This window comes from Teleopsis dalmanni, chromosome 2, assembly GCF_002237135.1.
Source record: "Teleopsis dalmanni isolate 2A chromosome 2, ASM223713v2, whole genome shotgun sequence".
Classification (NCBI taxonomy): Eukaryota; Metazoa; Arthropoda; class Insecta; order Diptera; family Diopsidae; genus Teleopsis; species Teleopsis dalmanni.
Window position 1 is genome coordinate 53848985 of NC_051847.1, and position 27693 is coordinate 53876677.

A 27693-nucleotide genomic window follows, 5' to 3' on the forward strand; every position below is an offset into this window, starting at 1 on the left:
AGCAATATTACAATAATTCGATTCAGTGGTGTTAAGGTAGTAAAAATGGCGCCATAGCTTTTTGAATTTCCTCCAAAATGGTATATTAATATAATACATATAGTATATACATTTCTTGTGGATCATTGGGTACCATCATATGCCGTGACACCAGATGCCGTTGTGCCTCCTCTTCATTATGCCACTGCTTTGAATTTAATATAAGAAATATACAAAAATTTGAACATATAAAATAGTTAAGATATTTTTAATTTACTATTATCTATAAAATTCGGTACATTTAAATAATGTTTATTTTTATTTTCAACATTTTGTTACAGATCTCAAAATATAAATTTGTATATCCAAAACCGATATATCTCTTGTATATATAGATTTTGAATATTGTTCAAACTGTTGTTTTTTTTTAATAACTTAAAAGTGTTTCTGCAGTTTTTTTTTCATTTAATTAATATTAATGTTTACAATTAATTTGTTTTGTTCTAATAATTATTTGAAAATGACTTTTTCGTTTTATAGAATGCTTGTTCTGTGAGCATAAAAATTCCTAGCTCTCTTATATTTTTCATTAGTTAGTTATTTGAGTTGAAGAGTTGATGTCATAATACGGACGCTTCATCGGTGCTGTTATTCCGCCCAAGCACATTTAATGAATGAGTAGGTTTGGCATCATCTGAAATACATGATTTATATAAGTAATTAAAATATGTAAAAGAAAAAATTCTTCAATTTTTTCAATCAATCACTACGTTTAAAAAATTTCGGTATTTTAGTGATGAAGTAAGTATATATTACTCCTAATAAATGAAAGCGCTATTAAATAAAAACAGAAAATTTTTAATAAATTAATACTATTTAATAAAATATTTAGCAATTATTTGTGATACCTGTACCAATCGCGTTAGCTAAATGCTACTGATCAAAACTGTTACATTATGCTAGGGTTTCAAAAGAAAACCGATATCCGATATTTTTACCGTAGCGAAATCTGTAACCGATCCGATGAAAATAAATCGAATTATTTGTTAATTCAAACGTTTTCCTTTTCAATTATAGGTTTTGTATTTTGTTTATAAATACGAACTATATATAAATTTATCAGAATACAAATTAAATCATATAAGTCAAAACCAAAATGCAGAATACAAATTAAATCATATATGTCAAAACTAAAATGCAAGGAACTGTAAAATGAAAAGAATAAGATATTAATTAAATTACATAAATTAGTCGGTGAGAAGGGTGGTACTCTGCAGAAACCCCTAGCTATCAAAGAGATGCACTAACTCGAAATAGACAGACTCAACATGAACTAAAGTAGCCAATAATTGTAAATTGGTTAATTTATAACTAATTTAAATTTATTAAATTATTAAAATAATTATAATTATTTATATAGTAATATATATATATATAGTAATATATATATAGTAATATATATATATAGTAATATACATATAGTATTATATATATATAGTAATATATATATATAGTAATATATATATATATATAGTAATATATAATTATAAAGTAATATAAATGATTTTAATTATAACAAAAAGAAAAATGAATTTGTAATACAAATGTATAAAAAATATGTACCTGAAACTGAATCGAAAATCGAAAAAAAAATCAAGTATTAACATTTTTAACAAATAGAAAATTAAAGCTTAATTAAATGATTATGTGAATAATTAGAGTTTTAAAAAAATAAGTTATAAAATTATAATTTCTCAATAACTTCTAGTTATTAAAATAAGTTGTACTAAAGAAGAACTTATATGAATTTCACAATGTCTACGATGTAAATGAAATAAAATATATTAAAGTCTTTACATATAACAAAGATAGTATAAAAAAATATTGAATTTCAAAAATTCACAAAAAAGTATGATTAGTAATACTATTAAGTGCTAGTGAACTCTAAATTTTTTGGATAAGGCGGCATTGTTCACGATTAGAGGCTTTCTAACGCAGCGGTTTACGGGCGCTTTACTTTCCGAACAGAAAACAGCATTCCGTTCAATTCGAGTTCTACTTAGAGTTCGCCCTTTTTCTTTTTCTACAGTCTTTGTTATCTCATTGATTTGAGTCAATACAATTAAAAAGAACATTTTGAATAAAAGCATTGCAATACCCAACCTATATTAGTCAAAGTATGGCAATATATATAATTTTTTCAATCATTCTTATTTGTTGCGTTCTTCGAACATACTTTAGTTTTTCTATTCAGTTGTTTTTAAATTTATGTATATTTTATTTTTGTTAATCGCACGTACGCGTTGATACTGTTATTTGATGAAACAATTAAAGCGAGAAAAGTTTTATGAGAATCTATGTAAAGTCAGACGTTGAGTTGCAAAGTACCTATGAAGCATTCGTTGAAAGCGCCTAGTCTGGACATGCGTGTCTAAGCGCAGAAAGACAAATTTATAGCAGATATTATTTAAGTTTACGAATATGTATATATATTCATATAAATAATTTAAATAAACTTTAGTAAATAAAATATTTAAAATTAAAACATGAAGTTATAAATACTAAATACATAGTATGAAGTATAACTTTATAATTCAATTTTAAATATTTTGTTCACTAAAGATAATTTCCTTCTTTAAGTTTTTTTTTTCTATATACTAATATTGGTTTCAGGTTGCATTTTTGCCAATCGTAACTACCAATAAAATGTAATACCATTCAAAAGTATACATGGTCTTAAGTATATTCTATGAAGTAAGAAAAAATTAAACTCATTAAAATAATAATAAAAAGAAAAACAAATATTTTAAAACGAGCAAACGTTTATTTAAAACTTTTCAAAAGTATTTTATAAATAAAAGAAAAAAAATAATGAATTTAAATTATATGTATAGTTCCATAAATAAATTCTAAAAGTTTAAATCTAAATTATAAAATACAAAACTTGAAGGTAGTTCTCAACTAGTTTAATTGCAAAGATACTAGACAAAAAATTAATTAATTAAAATATAACTACAACAAAAAAATATATTATGTATTTATATATATAAATATATATATATATATGTATACATATAATAAATTTAATTTTTTAACAGCATAATGCGCTATGCTTATTTGTTTATATGGTCCTTTACTTTGATTTTGTATTAATTTATTTTATTTATTTATATAAGTATTGTCAATAAATTAAAAAAAAAATTTATTATATTTCTTTTCTACAAATGAAATCAGTTATAGAGAAATATTATAGAGATATATTAAAATTGAAAATATATTAAATTGTTTATAAATACTTCATACCAAAAATTAATTTCATAAAAATACAAAAGTAGATATTTACATATAAATATATATGTATATATTAACATAGCATAACTGAACATTATATGAAGAATAATCGCTTATTTAAAAACCTTGTTTAAAAAGTGAATTTTTTTTACATCCAATTTTACTTAAAATAATTAATTGCGATATAGAATATAGTCAGTTATTGCCCAACATTCGTAAACAAAAACAGCAGTCATAACCAATTTTGGTGTTAGCAGCTGGATTAGCGACTAACCACATCGGTTGTTTTGTTTGTTGGCGGTGTGGCACTAGAAACACCAGTTTCATCATTTTTAACACTTGTTGTTGGTGTGACAGCAACATTTGTACTACTGCTAACAATTGGTGGTGGTGTAGTGCCACTTGTGGTAGATGTGACACCAGTTGCAGAAGTTGCATCTGGCGATGCAGCTAAAGTCTGTGTTGTAGAGCAAGGTGCAATAACTGACATATGTTTAGAAGAGTCTAGATTAACGGCTAGATTTGGCTTTGGTGAGCCGCTGTGAGAGATTTCTGTATTTGGGGAAGCTATGCTATTTGCATCAATGGCAGTTGCGTCTGTTTTTTTATTATCGGAATTACCTGCGCCAGCAACAAGAGTAGTTCCGCTTACTGTTGTTAAAATTGACGTTTTTGGTTCGACGTTTAATTGAGTAGCGCTATTTGGTGAACTTCTTCGTATCTCTTCCGTCGAATTGGACGGTAAAATATTTTCAGCTGTATTTAACGAATTACTCGTTGGTGTAGGTGGCTTCTTATCTGTAGTAGGTGGAGTACTACTTTTTAGCGTATCTTCTTTTTTGGAGATATCCTTACTCATTTCTTGATTTGATTCCACACCATTGATTTCATGAGCTATTGATGGTGTTGTGCGTAAACCTTGTCCAGTGCTACTTGCTGTCGAAGGTGCTTGATTACTTGAATTTGAGTTCGACCCTGTTAAATCAAGGGTTGTAGGCTCGTGAATTGTTGTTGCTAAAGTTGTCGGTGTAGTATTTGGTTTATCTGTTGTTGGTATTACAGAATGATGACGCATAGCGTGTGGACTACTTGATGTTCTTCCATTATTTGGGTTATGTGCATTTGTTCCACTGGGTACAGCGTGTCCTCCTGAAGATGCAGGCGTTGGTATTTTCATGCCTGTCGGCGAAGAAGTATGTGAATGTACTTGATTTAGCGATAACGATAACGGCGCTGGGCTATGTTGATGTGCAGCAGTTGGTGTTAATGCGCTTGCAGCATGCATAGCAGCCAAATGATGACTAGGGTGGGCATAGTAAAGCGCATTGTTCATTGATGGAATGTGAGACGAAGATTGCTGTGCAGCGCTCGAAGAAGTAGTTATAGATGGTGCCAGTGAAGTTATACTATTTGATTCTGATAATTTAAGAGGAAGTGCTGAACTTGCACTTATATTTACGCTGTTATGTGGAGATGTAGTTGCGGTAGATGTATGCGATACTGCCGAAGAATGAGACGGCATTTGGTGGGCCGACGTAATTACTGGATGGTGTGGTGATATATGTGGATGACCTAAACTGAGGCTATGATGTGTTAATCCCAGAGCAGCAGCAGAAAAACCTGGATGAGTTAAACCAGCAGCAGCTGGATGTGCTAGTCCTAATGCAGCTTGTTGTAAATGATGTGGTAGATTTGGTGGTCCATGCGATAGGGATGGAACTCCAGCTAAACCACTTAAACCTAAATTAAGTCCCATAGGATTATGTGGGCTTTGACGTTGAGTAGCTGCATGATAGGGCGATATTGCTGGCAAAGAATGTATTCCGCCCGGCGGAGCTCGGAGTCCCAGATTTAGGTGCGGTATCATAGATCCAAGTAAATTTCGATTTAATGGTGAATAAAGAGTATTTGAATAATGATGTGAAGCAGTAAGTAATTGTTGTCGCTCTCTTTCTCTTGCCTCACGTTCTTTTTCCCTCATCTCTCTTTCACGTGCCTCCTTTTCCTTTTGTTCCTTTTCACGTTGCTCCTTTTCACGTTGTTCCCTTTCTCTTTGCTCTTTTTCACGTTGTTCTCTTTCTCGTTGTTCTCTTAATTCTCTTTCTTTTTCGCGTTGCATTTCACGTTCACGCTCCTCTTCACGTGCTATACGCGCACGATGTTCTTCTTCTAATTTTAAACGTTCATGTAACGCAGGTCCTAAACCTAAAGTTGCACCCGGTATCATAGAATACAGATGTGAAGCATAGGACGGAGCTATCTGAGGGTACAAAGCGTGTGGATGAGAATGATGTGCTCCGGCTGCACGTAACATTTGATATCGCTGGTCCAAATACAATTGCTCAGAGTATGGTAAACTCGCAGGATTAAGAAATGCACCTTGAAATAAAAACAAAAATATTATCACGGTATAATATAAGAATATTTATTTAAACTTACCTGGCGGCATACCGGGAAATGCACCAAAAGGAGAATATGCTTCTAAAGGAAAAGCACCAGCTGGATGCAAAAGACGTTCGTCCGATCGATAAGGCTGAAAACCACTACGGGCTAACAGTTCCGGCTGTATAGATGCAGCTTGTGGTGGATTTAATCTAGCAATTTTTTCTGGTGGCTGCGGTGATGGAGCAGAACGTTTCTTCGCTATTGAACGATCATCAATTGCAGCTGCTGATACTACTGATGATGATAGGCGATCATTCGAAATTGTTGATCGAGATTGATTAGAATTTGTAACAATAGTATTTGTATTTGGAACTCCTACTGATGGTTGTACGCCACCGGCTGATGAAGTTCGTTCATTACGTTCTCTTACTACACCGTCTTCATCTTCTTTAATATCGGCTTGTTTGGCTAAGTTTCGTAGCGCTGCTGCGAAAGAACCGCGTCCGCCTGAAGCATTTGGGTTAAGATTTGCAGAAACACCAGCTAATTGTTGTTGCACTTGAGCAGCAGCAGCAGCGGCAGCAACTGCCTGTTGATGAACTTGATGTTGTGTTAAAGATGGTGATTGTGCACCCATGTGATTTGTAGGTAAACCGTGATTAAGTAAATTAGAAGCTGCTTGTGATACAACGTTACTAGCAGTAGTTCCGCTATTTGCCGTTCCAGAAGATTGTAAATGATGTGGAGATGGTATAAGAGGTGCTGGACTTGTAGCTGGACGCTTTTGCCCAGTTTTTGGTGGTACTAAAATAAAAAAAATCCTTCAGTTAATACAGAATTTCATCGATAAAAAGTATATATAAAAGACAAAAAAATATATAATTTTAGTTTATAATAAACTGTTGCAAATATAATATAAATTTTAAAACTCAGTTATTAGGATTTTGACTTCTTATGTGTTTAAATCAAGCAAATATTTTCCATTGAATAATTGTACATCAAAATTGAAGGCTGGGAATTAAAACCAAAAACCAAATAAAGGAATAAAATTTTCTATATGAAATATGTAGGAAAAAATAAAAAGAAGTAGAATCGGATTTTCATTGCTAGGATGTTATATTATGTATGCTTCGCTAGAGTTCACGTCTGCATTGTCATCGTTGCAATGACAACAACTCCCACAGCAAGTTACTGGTGCCATTGCTAAGCCAAAAACGATTTGTTGTACTCATAGGTTTGTTTGGAAAAGGCATCAGTATGCAGGGCACAAGTTTAGTTACAGCTCAGCAGTTTGCACTGCCGTTGGTAAAGCAATTGACAACCGTGCCAGCCCCAACATTAGAAAATCTCTCCCATGCAATGCACTCTGCTGCAATATTACAGCAGATATAACAAAAAATGGCATACGTTGAGTATACACAAATATTTGTGTTATTTAAGTTCGTATGCTTATGCACAAGTGTTAGTTGGGAATAAAAAATAAAAGCTGAAGACCAAAGTGTACATTCACTATCGGGGAGTGTTTGTTTGACAAAGCCCTACACTATTCGTTCATGTTTTTGGCCCATACCGATGATATTGCTAAAATCTTTAAACGGACGTAAACTACATAACGCAAAATACTAAAAATTTTACTTTTAACTCAAATATAGTTGGCTAAAGTTTAATAGTTAAAAATATTTTCAGAAGTTCCTGAAAATATTAAATATTCCGGTGTTTGCACTTTTTAAAAGAATATCAGTGATAATTTTGTGATGTCGGTTCAGTTCCGGCTGTATGATGTCGTTTAATCTTCGTTTATAATAATGTTTTATATCCGGCTATATGTCACCTTTGTTTTTTTTCTCTTCCTTTATAAATTTCAGCGGGTTTATTATTCCATGATTTATATGGAGGCATAACAATGCTACTATGCTTCTTAAGTAGTGAACAATTTGTTTACTAAGAACTAGATATGCAAAAAAGTGCGCTCTAATTGTTTTCTCCATCGGTTAGATTAAATATCAATCAAGATTTCTTGCGCGATTTCATCATATAGACTATGACCACCAAACATAGGTCGCTCTGACGTCTTTTAAGATATCGAAGGTGCTTTAAATCATGTTTAGCACAAATATTTGTTGCAAAGGATTTATTTAAAATATATATAAACACAATAAAGTATCGATGATTCCGAGCTTACTATTTGAAGGAGTTTACATCAATAGACGACAATATGTAACAATAGACGAAACGTAGATATGCCACTGCATATTGGAATCAAAATGGAAGTCACCCTAAAGAAGAAAAGTCAGGGAATTTTACTTAAGTGATCAAAATCTCACTTTTCATTTGGTGTGATTATGGTATACATATTTTTAAATACATATAAATAGCATATTTATAAATAAGCATCAGCGCCTATTACCCTGTTTGAAGAAAATGCAAAATATAATGCCCACAAACAAGAATGGAATTATATAACTGTTAAGTGGTTCTATATTAATAAATCAAGCCAATTTCTAAACAAATAATATTAATTTTTTAACCGGTATTATAGTAAATTACTGAGTTATATATTAGTGATCTCTGATAGTCAATCTGTTCGACTGTTAGCAGACAAGTTAATCCATCGGTTTCTCGACTAATCAAATATAACTTTCCACAAAGATTTTTCTGGACAAAAACTACACTTAGCATGTGGTGTTAAAGGAAGAGACAATGGGAGACATGTGAGAATTCTCAAGTTTAGCATAACGTAACGAGATGGAGAGGAGAGTTTAACGTTTTTAACGGGCACAATATATGTAACAAATATACTTAAATATTAATATTTAGTTATTAAAAATAGATATTTTATCAAATTATAAATATCCTTGTGGCATAATTTTCAATAAATTTTTTTACCAATATTTAAAGTTGTAGAGAAGAAATTGTGATTTAATTCGTTATATCAAATATGACAATATCTTATTATTGCTAATGAAACTTTAAAGACTGCAAATTTAGAACCAGTTAAAAGACACATATAGTAGACCTATGTTGATGTAAAGTATACAGTAAACTCTGCAGCTTTAAATAATATTTCAACATTTCAAATAGAATAAAAATTAAATAAGGAAATAATAATGAGCTTTTATAAAACCTAAAATTATTAATTACAGAAAAATTCATTTAAAAATCTGTTATGTTAAAATAATCAAGCGATATTCTAAATTAAATATTACACAATTTAAAATGATCAATAAAATTTTGAATATTACCATTCCATTGTTTAAATATAAATTTACAAATAATTTCATTACAAATGAAATACAAACTTTTTTCAAATATGAAAATGTAATAATTAAACTGAATTCTACCCTCCAGACTTTTAAGAGAAATACAATGCTACGTTTCGAGTTAACACAAACACCATGTATGTTCGGTATTCAAATTGGTTAAATTTCGTAAACAGATTTCATAAATTATAGTTATTGTTATTTACATAATGTTACTGGTTTTATACATATACAATGTGTAAATAAAAATATTATTAACCAAACAAATCTAAAATGCATCGTGTAAATTTCTATTCGCAGCACATTCAAGCGTTACGAATGGTTCTCTCCAAACCCCCACGTACGGCATGAGCATTGTTTGTCATGTAAAGGATGTATTCGATGCATTGGTCACAAGCAAATAATGGCGAAGCAAAACTTGGTACCTTCATGTATATATAGTAGAGGTACTTACTTACATAGGTTAGAATTTAACATAGTGTATATATTTATATTTTGAATAACTATCAATGTAATCTATAATATAGAACAAATATTTTATAAAATATTAAAGGGACTTTAATTCATTTTTAAATATTTTCTATTATTATATCGACAGCTAAAAAAATATCTCATAAAGGAATTGTTTCCAAATGAGTTTTTAGCTTATATAGGCAAGAACTTGTTAGCTGTTATTTAATGAAATAAGAACATTTTACAAGAACATTTCAATTGCTTTTTGTTTAAGACCATGTTATACATACAGTCATGGTAACGTCTACGTATATTAAGAAATTGAGAATGAGAGAAAGATTTCATTAAAATGTAGTCATAGTGACAAGACTTTGTGTACCTCGTCATGGTAATCAAAACAGTGTAGCTCAGTATATTTTTATTCAATATGTCTTTATTGAATCGCTTTTATTTAAAGCCTAATTCAATTTATTTCCAAATTATTTTACAGATACATGCCACAATGAACTATAAAATGAATTGTAAATCATTTTAAGGGGCCAAGGCTTATTTACCAGATATCACGGTAATAAGTTGAATTAAACAGGATAATATTGAGGAAAGCAGGATGACAGGTCTAACATTCCGTTTCAGCCCAGAGAAATTTATCAGAATTCCAAGAGGCTTAACCAATAGATTAACCTTATTCTCTCGAATACGACTTTAACTATCGGAACTTCCAAATCAAAATGTATGTTTTCATTTCTGATATAGCAGAGTGCACCAGAGGCTTAACCAATAGATTAACCTTATTCTCTCGAACTCGACTTTAACTATCGAAACTTCCAAATCGAAATGTATGTTTTCATTTCTGATATAGCAGAGTGCACCAGTTATCATTCTTAGAATCTTTGCTTGAGCTCTTTGCAGAATTTTTGTTTGACGAATAGGCATTGCCATATAGCTGTAAGCCGCACATACATATTGGTTTAATGACTTAGTTGTATAACAAGACTTTATGCTCTAAACATAAAGGAGACTGATGCCCAATTAGTCAGCGACGGTTTATAGCCTGTATCTCAGTAATAAATGTCAAAATATGTGTATTTTAGTAAATAAGTATAACAAAAGTATTAAAATTGTAGTTGAAGTACAAAATTGTTAATGCGATATGGCATTCTATTTATTTATGATAAATATATAAGAACCATATTATGTAGAAAGTCATATAACATAGGTGGATTATTTAATATGGTTACTTGGTTAATTACAATAGCAAATCAGCAGATAACTTTCCGTTGATTTCAATTACCGATTTTTCGCCGGTTTACTACATTTCTCGCAGGAAACCTTAAGATATAATAAGACAAAAAAATGTATTCCGTCGTATTTAGATAATTGAAAAGATCTTTTATTCTTACCAATAAAGAGTCTAACCAACTGTGCAAAATGTATTTTCCTAAAAATATGTTTCTTCTGGAGATCAGACCTAGGCACTAATTTTCTCATTTGTTTCTTTTTCCTGTAACATTCCACAACTTCTGCAATGAGTATTAAAAGGAATGTGCAGTTTTTCTGTGTGGGTTCTATACACAAGTGACCAGAGAAAACTGCAGTAAACCTTGCAGTATTCACGCGGTCTCTTTTATTGAGTTTAGAAGATGTGGTCTTATTATATGAGGGTCATATTAACTGGGAAATTACGCATGACCCCAGTATATCTTATTTATTAGTGCCAAAGAATTAATTGATGTAAAGTGCTAGCAATATGATAGCAAGTGTTTATAAATATTTAAAATATTTTTATGTGTTATTTTAATAAAATTATTCCCACAACTCTGTTATAAAATCTATAATTTACTAATCCTTGTATGAGTTATAAAATTGCAATAATATAATAATTGAATATTTTTAATTATTGCATAAAAGTGATTTTGATATATGCAAATTGATATATAATTATTAACTGCATTAATAATATACACATGCACACTATTGGTCATTTACATCGAACAGTTCCTGAACCATACATTATCTTTGTCACTTAATATCTCAACAGTAGCTGCGGTAATTTAGCTTCTATTATGAATAATAAATGTTAAACTAAAGTGAAAATGTAACCTTTTAAAGTTTGTACTGACACTTTTTTATGTTAGTCATTACACGCACTTTTCCTGGTATACCCTATGTCAGACCTCTAAACTGACATGTAGGTATATATCAATTCACATGTGTGAAGTCATGTCCTTCGCATAGCTGACAAACGTGCAATTGCGTTCAATGTTCACAATGGATGTATTTCCGTTTAACTTTATTTATTTTTTATTATTTTTCATTGCCAGTAAATATGATGAATGGTAATTATTTCCACTCGTATTGTGGGTTGCCCGCTACTCTTGTTGTGCCGTAATTATATGGTGACACATGTTATTCTGTTGACTTGCACTTCGATTTGTCTGCTTGTACGCCTGTATTTATGCAACCAACAACTGCTGTTTCGTTGTAAATGAGGGCCAGAGTCCCACCGCTCTCTCTCTTCTTCACATATATTTTCATGTGTTGTGCTGTTGTATTCTGCAAAATGCGTCAGATTGTGTCCTTTTCTAATGTTTAACACTGTACGCACACATATGCAGATTGACTTTTGCTACGCTTGATTTCTTCCAATAATTATGTATTATTATGTTGACGCAATTTTAATTGAGGGTTAAAAGAGGCAAAATAAATATACAATAAAAAAATTCTACCAAGTCTTGCGGTTTCATTAAAGGCATTGACTTTTAATACCGACGATTGTATTATTACGTTGTTCATTTTAGTATGCAGAATAAAGTACGAATATATTTATTCTTTATTGTAAAAGGTCTCAAAGGATTCATGGGTAGGTAGGTTATACCAGCGATCCACTTAGGCCCATTCTAAGAATTCCTATAAAGACATATTCTTGATGCTTGAGCGTTTACTATTATAACGAATTGCTTGAAAAATAATTTCTTTTTGTTATATAAATGAAATAAGAACTTCTTATAATGTACAAACATTTTATTGAATATATTTTACATTTCGGTCTAATGCCTTTTTGCTCTCTTTCTAACAATAGCATTATTAGAAATTCATAAAGATCTTAGTCTTAACAAAAACAAAAAGTTGATCCAATTCAGTTTGGATTTGCTACTCTGGAGTAATTTGTTTGTTAAGAATTTTATAGGAATCGAAAAAAGCGGTAATTAAAAATAATGGCCAAATTTGAAGAATATAACCAAATTTGAAATATATACCCAATTGAAGAGAATGTGTTTATAAACCCCATATTGACTGTTAAAGCCTTTGAAGAGTTATTGAACTGATATAAATTCTAGCATTACATTAGCAAAATTTATTATTTATTTAAACTTTATGAACTCCAATTTCGTTTAACTACAGTAACGAAATTTTCATATAGGGATTCTGTCGATACATATCTCCTTCACATATAGCAAATATTTTTCGTCTTTCTTATTACAAAAAAAATGGAAAATATATAAAAAAAATATAACAAAAATGCTACACTCGATCTTCTATATCTTATAAAAATTACCACAAAACCTATTTGCGCAAAATCGTATAGCAAGCGAGGTGTTATATATCCTATCAAAATATATACAACACATAATGACAATGCAGCTAAAGTGGTATTTGTTCCACTGTATAGCACTGCTCTTTTAAATTGAATTCATACCAATTTTTAAATCCAGCTTGTTACTGAATTATATGAAAGCAGATATTGCTATGAAAAAGAAAAGTTAATAGAGTATTTAATCGTCAAATTTCTTGGTCTATCCTCAGTTTTACAATTGATAATTGCAACAACGGGAATTAACAGAAAAGGACTATAAGCATATTCAATTTAAGTACCTGATTTGGTTACTTAACAAAATTATATGTCAATAAGCTTTACTAGCGGCACAATAGACACAACTGTGGTCAAAACAAATTTCTTAACTTCACTAGCATACCTTATCTGTATTCGCCTTAACTCAAATTTATATATGAATTATAATAAATAAGAAGCAAAGAGCCAGCTAACAGCACTAAAAAACGAAAACAATAAAAATTAATATAGAAAAAGAATACAAAAGGCTTCTTTTGTTAAGTTAAATACTTTTAATAACAATATATTTAATTTTGTGTTATATATTTGCATTATATAAAAAAATAAGTATGACCGATCATATGTAACTGTAATTTAAAACTTTTTAATTTTAAGTAGAAATCTTAAATTATTAAAATATTTACTTCAAACTCTCAATGTAAAAGTTTTGTCATAGATAATGGAATTCCATAGCGAAATTCTCTGTATGCATTGCAAGTCCATAGCTACACGGCATTCTTCGTGCAAAATTCATCGCAAGCATTAATGGAATTCCGCATTCACAATAAAATGACAGGAAGGAAGTTAGAAAAAAGGGACAATTGCGAGCAGCAGTAAGGCAGTAAAAGAGAGGCATGTATAAAATTATGAATAACATGAAAATGTGCAATTTTTGGAATTTACAACGGCAGAACTTATGTTATTTAAAAATTCAGATGACGTACTTCGATAAGTGACGGTGAATAATTTCTCGTCTAATACTTTACTCCACTTTGGTGTTTCACGCCGCCTGAAAGGTGTTAACAGTTATTTGGAAAGGAATTACTGAAGTGGTAAGTAAAAAAAAAAATAGATTTATAAAATTTAAGATGTAGTAAGGAAGTTATTGTTAATATTTGAAGGTGTTTAATATTTAATGAGAAAATCTATACTTAACTATATCATATTGTACAGTAATAATAAAATTTCTTAAATCAAAACTTAAACTACATTATGTTACTAAGTACAATCAATTTAATGTATACCAAAACGGCATGACTTTGACGTCATAAACTATATTGAGTATATTGTAAGGACTATGTTATGCATACAGTCATGGACACAATAAATTCGAAATTGTTGTTGTTTTCAATGAAAATTAAACTCAGATAGAGTTTAAGTCGTGAAATTATTCGAATCATGCCTTTTTTTGCATTTCCCGTTTACTTTTCATAAAGATTTTATAATGTAATAGGTTTGGTTAGGTTGAAGTGGCGCCCTTCTGTTCAAAACCCATTTCAGCTCAATTAATGACCTGTTGTGATACCACAGATTAGTGTTGTTTATACGCAGGTTAGAAGGATCCCTTTAAGAACTGAAGTGTTCTACATATGAGCAACGCTGAAATGCATGACATCCCATTTAAGTGAAAGTGAACCAATCTGACAAGTCTATAAACTTGAACGAGTTCTTAACTTTGCAGGATAACTCGATAACTTTTGCTTTGTTAACTCGATAAAAATTAAAGGAATCACAAGGATTTTAAATATTCTCCTAGTGAATGATAGGCACTGACACATGATGAGCTGAAGTGCAGTTTTCTTCTCAATTACAGAACACAACGCCGGCAAAAAATCATTAAAGGAAAAATTCAATCTCATACCATGTCTTCTTAGTACACAGTGATCTGTCAGCACCGATACCGTAGTGCTGAACAGATTATGCGTTAGTTGAAGCAGTCAGCTGCTTCGTTTCTTGTCCAATTTGATAAGAGAGTTCATCTACTCAAGTTTCTTTAGTCATGCTTAGATATTTTTATAATGTTATAACTGATTAATGTATTTCAGTTATTTTATAATGGAAGTGTTTATTTTAAATAAAATTAACGAAACTTTTTTTTTGAAATCTGGATGTGTTTTCATTGCATAATTATGATTTTATAATTTTCTGATATTATTATGTGGTGCATGATCATAAAAATATAATAGTTTATAAAAATAACATTTCAAATATCTCTTATTTGTAAACAGATATTAAAGAAAACTTAAAATGTATCTTAGTGATTATCCTTACATTGTTTGTATTTCAGAATTATTTTAATTTCAACAGTTTTTTATAATTTTATTTGGAGTTGTACTTGTATGAATGAAGCAACATAAATTCTTTATTTTACGTCTTATTCCAAGTGCCAAGTTAAAAGAAGAAAAAATTTACATTGCAATTTTTATTTAGTATTTCATTTATTTTTTTTTTTTTTGATAAAAATTGCAACCACAACTAAAAGCTTATATAAGAACAACAGCAGCAACTTCAACATCGTAAACAACTAGCCGAGCAAACTCCTGAAATCACTTAAGAAACTTACTCAAGTGGCACTCTACATAAAAATTTTCTTTAAATTACTTTCTCATTGTAAAATATAAAAAAAAATTTACTCAAGTGAAAAATAAAAAATAATAATAAAAAAGTTACATAGCGTAGAGATCATAACTCGCAACGCCTGGGGATATGCTACCATTTTCTACACTTTTCACTTAGTGCGAGCATATTAAGCTGTCAGTACGTTTGTAGCATTTATTTGAAAGGATAAATCAAAAGATTAAAGGTTGACTAAACGTTAGCGATAAAAATGGAAAAATGCAGTATCAAAGGATAAACTTAAAAGTAAGGAGCAGCGCAGGGCAGGAGAAGGGAAAATAATAACATATCATTCTACATATATGGTTAAGTGCAAGTGCACTATTTCACATAACTTCCACTGTGCACTTAAACACATACAAAAATAGCGCACACATTGATAATACGAAGGGAGGATGCTAAAACTGTTGGAACTTTCGTATTAATCTATTGAGAGAATCTACAGAGTGTAAATAAAAAATAAACTTGTTTGCTTGAGAAGCTGTTCTTTTAAGTGTTTTGCATAGAATATTTTTGCAGTTACTTTTTTCTGTATTCTTTCTTTTTACGTAAAGTGTGATAAGTTTGTGCCTCTAAGCTTTCTTTCTTCTATCACTTTTTTGTGTAGAGAAAGAAAAGAAAAGTGTGAAATAATACGAAAGAAAATGATTTTTTTTTTACATAATTAAAAATGAAAATTATTTAAATTGGTTTAAAAATAAAATTTAAATTAACAATAGAAATAAGAAATAGTAATAATGAGGTGAGTTATATATAGGATGGCATAAAATGTTAAAAATCAAGCACTTGTTAAAATTTTTGAAAGTGTTTATTAAATTCATTAAAGGTAGGTTAAGTAAGAAGGTGAAGTGGAAGGAGGAACGAATATTTTGCAATTAGACAAGAAAGCCATTTTGATTCTACATCTCTCATAATTGTGGGTAGACTTGTTCTAGACTATTGTCTGTCTCTAAAAGCTCTTTACACATTAAAAGCATATTGTTCAGAATCGAATATAAATCAGTAAGAACTTAATTATATATAATTCGATTATGTATATATAATCGTATTTAAAGCTGCAATTTTGATTTATTTGATATAAATATCCGTGTTATTAGATAGGCAATGTTTTCGATACTGATCCAAACGACCCCTACTATTATAATTTTTTCACTATTACATTTTATTTTCTTCAACATTTAATTATACGTAAAAACTGTCAAAGTTGACGTTTTATAAAAGCATAAAAATTAAATTTAATTTACAAAAAAAATAGCATTTTTAAACAACCTAGAAAACGAAATAGAGCTTATATAAGGTTATACAAAAAAATAATTTCAGCTAGAAGTTTTAAAAAAAAAACAAAAATTGTAATTCTTTTTTATTAGATTCTTTTTAAATAAAAATATTATAGAGGCAAAAGCTGAAACAAATCCTCTTAAAGAGAATATTTTATAATATAAATAAAATAAAATTAAATTAAATGCAAAGACGGCAACGGGAATTGAGCTACGCCAAAACGCATTCATCCGCTTAAATTACTTTTTATGTTACAATATAGAATTTGTATTTTGAAGACACACAATCCTGTTTAGCACCCTTTTCGTCCAATTATCCCTGTATTACACTGCTAGTTCACAGAAAAGGAATTGACTTCAATAAAGCCACATTATTGTTTAGAACTTAAATAAAATAATCTCCTTAAATGATGCTTTCGCATAAAAACTTCAGCTGAGTAGAACAGAACTTCCCACCCAAATCCTTCGTTTATAAATGCAATGCGTGTCTGAGACTGACGTTCGCACCACTAATGACGGTTTTACGAAACCCTCGGTTGTTGAAAAAGGGAGAAATTGCGCAAACACAAGTCAGAAAAAAAGTCGAAAAGGAAAAAAGGAACAGAAATAAGTGTAAAAATGATAACACGATAATCAAAAGAAGCTAGAAAACCGCAGAATCAGCTAAAGTAGCTCATAAAACCGTACGATACAAGTACTTATTAGGCAAAATGAACGAAGAAGGGGAAAAAATACATAAAAGAACTTGTAATGTATATAATTTAGACGGTATAAGAAATTTCAGACCACCATAAATAAAAGCAAAGGGAAATAAAGTCGGAAAAAGGACGATATTATGTGGTATTAACAAGTTTCGTATCTTGAAATGTTTTCAATATGATGAACAGCACTGAATGTGTGGAGGAATGCTTACAAGTAAATTAGGCATTACAAAACAATGCCTCCTTGCTTGCTATGGAAATGTACAGTTTTACATGGAAGCAATCAAGATACTTCCAGCTCTAAAAGCAACACAAATAATGATTTTTAACAACATTAAGGGTTTTTGTAGGATAGTTGGGATTAACAAACTGAATGCAGTTACAAAAGATTCAGAAAGAGGTTCATAAGAAGATTCACAAAGAAAGTTAATGAAAAAAGAATCTCCTAATATCCAAAAATAAATATTACCTTTAAGACGTCAAGAATAATTGTACATAAAAAAAAAAAAAATACAATATATAATTTTATCACTTTATCTTTATTATTTTAAAAATATATAACTAAAAAAATAATAATGACACATTTAATTATACTTTCATATAAACTTGTTCAATTCAAAACAATCTTTTGTCATATTATTATAGTATTAAAAAAGCATCTTTTATTTGATATATGATTTAAAATAACTATGTGTTATCTAATTTTATAAGTTAAATATTTAAATACGCTAATCTAAACCACAGTTTCTAATATTTACTGAAGATACAGTCCAAACAATCTAAATATATCTAAAATGAGTTATTTCACATAGTTGAAGTCGTATACTAACTACTGATTGATCGAAATTGTAAACGATCAAATACTTGTAAATAATTATAAAAAATCCAAAATAACGAAAAATCTTGTAAGTTGCTCAAGTAACTTTAAGATTTTGTCGTTTCCATTGACATAAATTACTTATTGCATGAGGAAGACATTAATTTGTCAAAAAGTTCTTTGAAAGTTTTAAGAGAGCTTCTGTTTGTTTAAAAAAATATTATATCACACAACGAATTAAATATATAACATAATTGATATAACATAATTGATCTATTACTTAAGCAATTAATTAAAACAAAGATTTTATTAAATACCCTATATCTGAGTATGTTTGTTTATAGCTCAGCTGTTGTTTGTTTACATTTTACAAATAAAACATATGACAAATATTTCATATTTTGGTAATTTCCCTTGTTTGAAAATTTATTTTAAGCGTTGTATTCGACATTCCTAGTCTAATTTTCCTTATGTTATTTATAAGTTAAAAAGCATGGAAGCTGTTTGAATGGTTAATGAAATTTACTTAGTAAGTTACATTTACTATGTAAGCAGTGTAAACATACCATTTGATTGAAGAGTTTAGTTTAGAGTGCTTTTTTTTAAAAAAACAATATATAAACAGTATCCATTTTATATACGCTGACTTTTTTTAAACTTTATTATAGTTGAGTGATAGGCTAATTAGTCAGATTTTTTGATTTGGTTTTTTAATAAAAATTTTTTTAATTGTTTTATTTATTTAATCTATATTTCCGACTTTTTGATTGTTTAAGACCATCATCATTGAAAATTTTTTAAAAACAAATAGTATATTCCAATATGATTTGGAAGTAAATATAAAACAGTGAATAAAAACAAATTAAACTTATTCAATTAGTTTATTTAATTCTTTAGGATAAATTTAAAAAAAATAAAAGAATCTAAATAATTAATTAATTAATTTAATAATTATAAAACATCTTTATAAATTATTTCCTTGCAATAATTTAATTAGTTTTAAATATTAAAAAATTATTAATAACAATTATTTAAATCAAATATTTATTTATTTTTAAACAAATTATATTATAATTTTGTATGTAATAAAAATATAAAGCAAAGTTTATAGTGGAATACAACTAAACAAAACGATGACGATAACAAAAACAAAAATAAAAAACGAATAAAAAGTTTTTGAAAGTAAGATATTTTCATATAAATTTCACAAATGTGCTCCTGGCATCCTTTTGTCATGAACAGTTTGTGGGTGGCACTGTTAACATTTTGTACAGCAAAAGCAAAACTTTTGGTATGAATTACAGTGTCGGTGGTTTAACAGCTGACAGTATGATGTTAATAGGTCTGACCCTTTTACAAGCATTTGTTGAACGAAAATAATTGAGAATGAACTCGGTAAGGGTCAGTTTTCCAGCACAAAGTTCAACTTACATGTGCCAAAAATTAAAATTAAAATATGTACAACATTTGCCGAAGAGATTAAATCAGATATGTGTTGAAATACCACATTTGGGTATAAAAATTGTTTTATATTGGCATCTAATAACATACACAGGTAGTGTTAAAAATTAAAGAAAAATATAGGGCGCAATTATAGAAATATATAATAGCACAATTATATATTTTACAATATTGATGTAACCCATAAATATTTATATATTAAAAAAATAACAATATAATTAATCTGAAATAAAGTTTTGAATAATCATCAGAAAACCGTTGATGGTCAAAACGTTTATATAAACAAACTATACACTAAATAACGATAAAAAATTGTTATGAAAACCGTTAAAAAATCTACCACAAAAAAAAAAAAAAATAACGAATTTTTAGAAGAATATAGAGCTATATGGGGAAGGAATTATATGGCAAATAGTTCGCTCACTTTTGTTTTAATATTTTGGAAGAGTAAAATATTACTCGATCTAATTTATTATCTAAACAGGCTATAGATAAGATTCAAGAAAACCAATTTGTGAACAATTATGATGTTGCCAGCAAATTATAAATCAATTATAATATCAGATCAATATTAAGTTATTAACATAAATTTTTTTTTTATAAATATGATGTTTGAACTTCTCATAAGCTGACCAAAAAAAAAATGTAATGATTTAAATTTCCTTTTCTGAATCGACTGATATTGAAACTATTGTGAATCGGTCAGCTATTAAAAAACAGTTTCCTCGGGGGAGGTAGGTGGCGGATACTTTTTCTGTTTTCGGATAGTAGGAGAGAAATAATATACCTCCTGCGGACCTAACAGCCGTCAGAAAGTCATTGCTTTAAAAGAAATCACTGTGGATGGAGTTGCAGGCCTAGACAGGGATTGCAAAAGAGTTTGTGGCGGAAGAACCATAAATGGCAAACAGTGGCACTCAAATCCTTTCAAAAGTTGACAGCCCCAACCTCAGAAATGTTTTACATTTCCAAATAAAAAAAGTTAGTATTCTAAAATAAATAAATAAAAATTCTAGTAGAAAAACCATCATTGGCACTCAGGGAACTTTTTAAATTCAAAAAAATAATTTGAAAAATTTCTTAAAATATTAGCAATATTAACCACAAATATCAAATAATTTTTTGTCAAATTTAAAATTTTTAATTATTTCTTTATTTAAAAGAAATTCACAAGTGTAAATTAAAAATGAATATGTGTTAAATAAAATAATATAAACAATTAAGGATAATAGAATAATATAGAAAAACCAGTTAATGAGATTGATGCCTCTAAATCAATCATTCTCGTGATATTGAATCTAACCAAGTTTTAGACTATGTTTTCATGAAGTACAACATCGTGACTATATATAGCTTAAAATTTTTGCCAGTTTGTTCTTTAAAATTAAAATTTATTAATTTTTAAACTATGCTGACCAGTTTTAATATATATTTATAAACTTAACACATTCACAATAGTGCGAAGAGTATAAAAGTATATAAATCTTCATGTTTATTTGTAATAAGGGCTTCTGAATCGAAATCGATAGAACCTTGAGTTTTCGACAATATATTCATTAGCAATTTATAATCCCATAAAAGGCAACAAACATGTTGCAAAATTGAATATATTGTACATATACTAATATGCACGTAGGGAACATATAAAACATGAAGGACTCTCTAAACACTTGTTGTGTAACTATAATTATTTCACTAGAAAAACTCAGAAACACCTGCAGATACAGTTTTTCGGTTACTTTTTAATATGTATGTTGTGAATAGTTAAGTCTAGCATGTGTTTCGAAAGCAACTTATAGAAAATAGGGTACAAAGGAAACACATCCTTCTTAAAAAAAGCGTACAATATTCGCCTGAGGATATTAACAACAGTTGGAGAAGAAAATTATTTTTTCTTAAATTTGTTATGCGCATGTTAATCTCTAGAGGTTTCATAAACTCACAATTATTTCCATTTTGAAGAAATAGTGATGAATGTGTGAAAAATTTAAATGTTTGAAATAGGGTACACTACGCTGACAAACAGACAAAATATTTTATTACTCAGTAACGTAATTCACATATTCATAATAAAATACAGTGTTTTTGATCATTTTCGTTTATTTGTTGTATTAATTTTGTGTTTATTGATGTTGTTTAACAATGAATTACTTGTGTAAATATTTTTAATGTTTGTCAGAGTTTATTTTAATTTTGGCGGCAATATTTACTTAAAATATGTGCGATAAATTCAGGTAGGTAGGTAAAAGTGGTAGCAAAAGACTGCGAGAATAATGTTCAGTAATAAGTGACATACGTTATTTATTTATGTTGTATTTCCATTATAGTTATATATATTTATATAAAATCTTTAAATTGACTTAGAAGTATATTATTCAAATATTTATTTTAATTTATATTTGTGCTCTTAGAGTACACAATATACGCATATGAATGTAGGGAATTACTTTGAGTTTTCATGCCTATACTCTTTTGTATACTCGCACATCACCAGAACAAATATTACGGCAAACAACAAATTTAATTGAATAACAATGCCTTGAGCTATTAACAATAAACAATCTGACAGAAATTGAGTCCATGCACAAAAATTATTTACAAATTGCTCACCCATGCTTCGGCTTCGGCTTCGGTCTGTTTGTCTTTACGGGTCGGTCCAATCATCTATAATAAGTATGTACTTTGTTACGCGTATCGAGCATATTTCGTTTGGTAAGTGAAAAATTCGAATTCAGGAAACGTTAGGAATAATAAACAAACCGTAAAATGTACACTAAAAAAATTGCTATATATGTATTTTTTTCATTTTTATTTTTATTAAGAAAACAAAATTCGTTCTAAACAATTCCAATTATTAAGAAAAGTGGACGATTGACTCAACTTATAATTATTTATTGTTTTCATTTTCATTATTACTATGAAATTATTGAGTGTTTAGTAAGCACATTAGAAGGTGTAGATATCTGTTTCCTTTTACGTATTTATATATATTTTTCTTTATCATAAATTTATATAGATATAGTAATTTATTATAGTGAGATTTTATACTTAAGTTATCAGCCTATAGTTTCACTTTGGATTTGAGTTTTAGTGATCACTCTATAGTTTCAGTAATAAAAAATTTAAAAACAAACACACCAAGCTTTAAAATTATTGTGGTTAATATTATTCCACCTTTTTGAAGATTCTTCTGATCTTCAAAAAGCATAGTGTATTCGAATACAATACACTATTCTCGAAAGCACTATAACAACATGATTATTAAAAGATATATAAAGCAAAAGCATAAAGTTTTCGATTCAAATTATTTAATTAACTAAAGTACTATTTAATTAAATTAGCAATTAAGATACTAAACAGGAAAAAAAAATAATATATGTAAAGTTTTTTTTAGATTAAAAACTATAGTACCAAAACGATTTATTTGGGGTTCTTTAAAGTTAATGGAAATTTTTCATTTTAAGTGAATCAAAGTTTTTATTTGAATAAACTTGCTTAAGATGAATAGATAAACATATTCACCTTTAAGATTTTGAACCAAATCACCTTTTTCTTCCCCTACAAGAGAAAGGATTTTCAAATATTTCTTAAAATCATATAGTTTCTCAATGGTTCTTTTCCAGCTGTATATTATATTAGGGGTACTCTTCTAAACTGATAAATGCCTTATAAACCTCATAAACGTATAAATTTATCTGCTTGATAAATGAAGTGTCAAATTTTGCATGAAAAATAGTACACAAAAACTTAATAAATTTACATGAAAATTTCACCGAATAAATTTATATCGTATAAATTTATTTGTTGGCAATACAGAGTTCTATTCTAACACAAACTATCATTTACAAAAATATACTTTTTAGATACTTTTTAGTATGGACTTTTCGCTCATTGTCGGTATTTTATTTTATAATTTATTGATAGCGACACAGCTGATCAGTAAAGTTCGCACAAATATTAAAAATTGCACCGATATTGGCTAAAAAATTGCGCTGCTGTGCATTGCATTTTGTGCTGTCATAATTATTGCTGATATAAACATTGCTAATATACAGCACATTAATAAATTCAGTTAATATAATCGTGTACGTGAACGCATAAAATTATACATTTGATAAATTTATATGCTTAGATGAGTACCGCTGTTATATATATTATATTATATATTAATATATATATTATATATATGTATAATATATTATATATATTACATTAAATATATTATATTAGATATTTTATATTATTTATATAATTTCATATATATTATATTATCAAGTGTACGTAAATCCACTGAGAAAATTATCGTTTATATTTAAACAAAAAATTATTTTTTGTAGTGTAAACATTTTGTTATGTTGTATTCTGAATTAATTTGTAACTTTTCTGAAGTAAATAAATTTCAAACTTTTGCTATCAATAAATTAACAATTAATTTAAAGAATATTTCATTGTGAAACTTAGCAAATGAGGTGATAATTGAATTTATTAAAAGTCATTAGTTTGATCATTAAATTAAATAATTTGAGCTGTAAGCAAATAATATCAATAAATATTGAAATCTTATATGAGAATTGGAATAGGTGACTGAGTTTTGATGTGGTGATATTTGCAAACATTGAGAGTGCTAATTCTTGCTTTTGGATGCAAATTAATTTGTACACAAAATCAAAATGCGATATAAACATTTTCGAAAGCCTGAAGTGACATAAATTATGAATGCAAATGGGTAAGATAAATAATTTTATTTTATATTTGAAGCATTGTGGTTATAACACAAAAGTGGTTTTATTCATTGTAAGTTCCTAAGTTCCGAAAGACCTTGAATATATTAAAACAAAAGTAGAAAGTAATTAAGTGTGATGTTAATAATAAAATTAAACAAATGTTCAACTTCGTAGTAGGGCAACTGAACAGGAAATGTTAAATATTTTGAAGATTAAAAACAATAAGAGGCAAACCCAAAATAAAGGGAAAAACTCGAATGAGAATGTGAACAGCTGCAAGTGAATCAAATCATTTTTAAAAGAGATGAGAATAGAAAAAACATATAATTTAAAAAAATCTACCATTACCAAACATTTTGTTTATAGTAATTTAAACTAACAATTATGATAGACAAATTTATTTACTAAAATAATATTATTTTAAAACACATTATCCCATAGGAAATATAAAACTATCTGCGCTTAGAGCAAAAAAAACAGTAAATTTCAAAACCCAAAATATGTTCTACGATAAATTTTTATTTCTTAAAAAAGATCAGAAGTGAAAATAATCAAATGAAAATGGAGCATCAAAATTTCGTCTGCCGAACTTCAAAGAGGCAAAGTATCAGCGAGTTTGCGTGATGACATTTAATTGTGTGTTAAAGATGTCAAAGTAAATAAATGCTGTGCTTCTGTGCGGGAAAGAAGGGACCAGGAACAAATAGATACAATAGATGTGTTAGGAACAATTTTATTTAGAATTTAAATTTGAATAATTAAGTAGCATTTACGTAATTTTCGAGATCTAATAGGACACGTGTGTAGCAGCCACTGTATTTGTTTTTTTTTTGTTTTTTTTTTGTGTACATGAACCACTCATTTAAAATATTTAACACAAATTTGAATTTTACGAAAAATAAGGGTGTTTTGACATAATTGGGGTTTAATTTCTTATATTGAAGTATTTTTTATTGTACATGTAAAGCATGAGCGCTCTTTGACAAGGCAACAGTGTTGATATGTTACCACTTTACTGGAACTGATATATCAACTGATGCGTTCATGCTCAAGAACTCAAGCTGTGTTCGGCCTCATGGTATGGTGCTTAACAATTTATGCATGTGTGGTTTTACTGATTTTTTTTAAAAGATATACTTTATATTTTATTAAAATCAAAAAGAAGAGCTCTTTCATTAAATGCTACTCCGAACTGAAGAGATAATCCTTCCAAAAAATATATCACAAATAATGATATATTGAAACATTATTCCACCGATAACACATAAAAAAAAATGTTCTAGTGGAAATCATAAGAAAAGAACTTTAGAAAGAAATATAATTCTTTTTATGTTGGCATATTTTAAAAAAAATTAATATACTAATAAACTATAAGAATGTTACGGATATACCGAATAAATTTTTCATTAGTTAAATTTCAGCATTTCAAAATCTCGATGGATTATAATAAATTGTCTATGTACAAAATAAAATACTAATGTAAAATAAAATCCTGATGTCAGCAATTAGCAACTAGTTTTTTTTTTTAACATTATTAGTATATCAACTACCAGTAATGTTGAGTAGAATTTATACTACTCAGTTGGTAAGATACAATTTTATGCTGTTATCAGCGACGTATTACGATGTTTTGCTATAAATATGACATGACCATGACTGTTTTCTAATACAATTTTCAGAATCTAAATTATCTAAATTATATCTATATAATAGAGAGTACAGAGTAGCTCTCTATTCGTTACTTAAAATACTTATTTTGTGTCAGATACAGGAAAAATAATCCGATTTTAATTCAATTCTGATCAGAACAGGTTATGATTTGCTAAACAGGACAACATTAGTAAAGATGTGATGTTTCTGAAGCGAATTATACCATAACGTCTGATTTGCATCCAATTATCCCGATACATTTCAAACTGACTCCATTCTGAATAAATTTATAGTCGGATATATTTTGTAAGATATAATAATGCAAATCATTTTTAATAACTGTAGTATATTATTTTATTTCATTTGCCTTTTCATATTTGTTTTAATACACAACGTTACATATATTATTTCTCGGTATACATTACAGTTAATAAGACTTTGTAATTACAATATCTATAAGATATAGTACAGTTCAAAAACATAAGTTCTTCCAAAAACTTTTTAGTTGTATTATATAATGTCTTATCATATAACAAACAACAAGAATGTACTCTTTATCTTTAGTAGAAATCTTTGAATAAGCAGAACTGAAGCTACTGACTGGCTATACGACAGTACATCAAATTTAAGTCGGCGCTACTATTTCAATATCAAATATCAGATCTTGTCGTTTTCGAAAATAGTTTTGTATTAGGGTCTTCCCAATGAATTTCTTCAGTAAGTTAGTTTTAGTATAAAACTAAATTCATACTTTTGAATTTAGATAATTTAATAGGTTTTTCATCTTTACTAATAAACTGTCTGACAAATTCTAAAAAAGTACTTTCCTGAAAATGTATTTCTTCTGGAGCTTAAAGTCGGAGAAAATATTTAAAAAAGTAAAATGAAACTTATTTAATATTGATATAAGTTTTAGAAATGAATAAATACGCCTCTGTATTATGTAAACATTCAAAACATAAAAAATTGAAAAGGAAAACGTATGTCATTCTAGTAGTTATATTAAATCGCGATTAGTCACGTACAATTTATAATATATTTGAATGTTACACAAAACACTATAACTCGATATAAGGGGCACAAAAAAAAACACATTTCACAGATATTAATATAGAATTTACGACAGCAATCTATCGTATCAGGTAAAATCTGTGCATAACAGTTTTGTTGCAGTTTTGTTGTGTGACGATAACATTACCAACGACTCACCACAAATCGGTATAGGTGCATGAATGCTGGGTAATCCTCTTGGTAACCATTCCATCATTTATTATAGATTGTAATCCAACAAAGTTGAGTAAAGTAAAGGAAATGCTTCAAAAGCATACAAAGGGATGTTATTGCCAAATATTAAGGCTCTTAATCTTTCTGTATTTTGATTTTATTTATTTTTTCCCATTCGATGTTCGATGAAATTTGAGTAAATCCACATTTAATCACATACACAAAGAAAACACTTTTTATATATG

At 28.5% G+C, this 27693-nt stretch overlaps 1 protein-coding gene across 2 annotated transcripts; it reads right to left on the minus strand.

The window, feature by feature from the left end:
* Positions 1–468: 468 nt before the first annotated feature.
* On the minus strand, positions 469–27541 carry LOC119679529 (stress response protein NST1-like). 2 transcript variants are annotated; one of them, XM_038091932.1, is made up of 4 exons: positions 27434–27541; positions 5710–6459; positions 3892–5649; positions 469–673 (listed from the first exon to the last, which is right to left on the minus strand). In XM_038091932.1, exons 1-4 carry the CDS (start codon positions 27489–27491, stop codon positions 600–602), a joined length of 2640 nt encoding a protein of 879 aa, XP_037947860.1. In that variant the 5' UTR covers positions 27492–27541; the 3' UTR covers positions 469–599. The 2 variants fall into 2 exon arrangements, with proteins under 2 accessions (XP_037947860.1, XP_037947858.1); XM_038091930.1 differs by lacking the exon at positions 469–673 and having other exon boundaries at positions 3358–5649; positions 27434–27535.
* Positions 27542–27693: the final 152 nt, after the last annotated feature.

What these genes read in the sequence shown, in the direction of transcription:
- LOC119679529 (XM_038091930.1), bottom strand. Translation starts at nt 27,491, where the DNA reads ATGATGGAATGGTTACCAAGAGGATTACCCAGCATTCATGCACCTATA. An exon ending in TGCACCTATACCGATTTGTG is followed by an intron (nt 6,460 to 27,433) that starts GTGAGTCGTTGG and finishes TTTTTATTTTAG; the next exon opens with TACCACCAAAAACTGGGCAA. An exon ending in ATTTCCCGGTATGCCGCCAG is followed by an intron (nt 5,650 to 5,709) that starts GTAAGTTTAAAT and finishes TTTTATTTCAAG; the next exon opens with GTGCATTTCTTAATCCTGCG.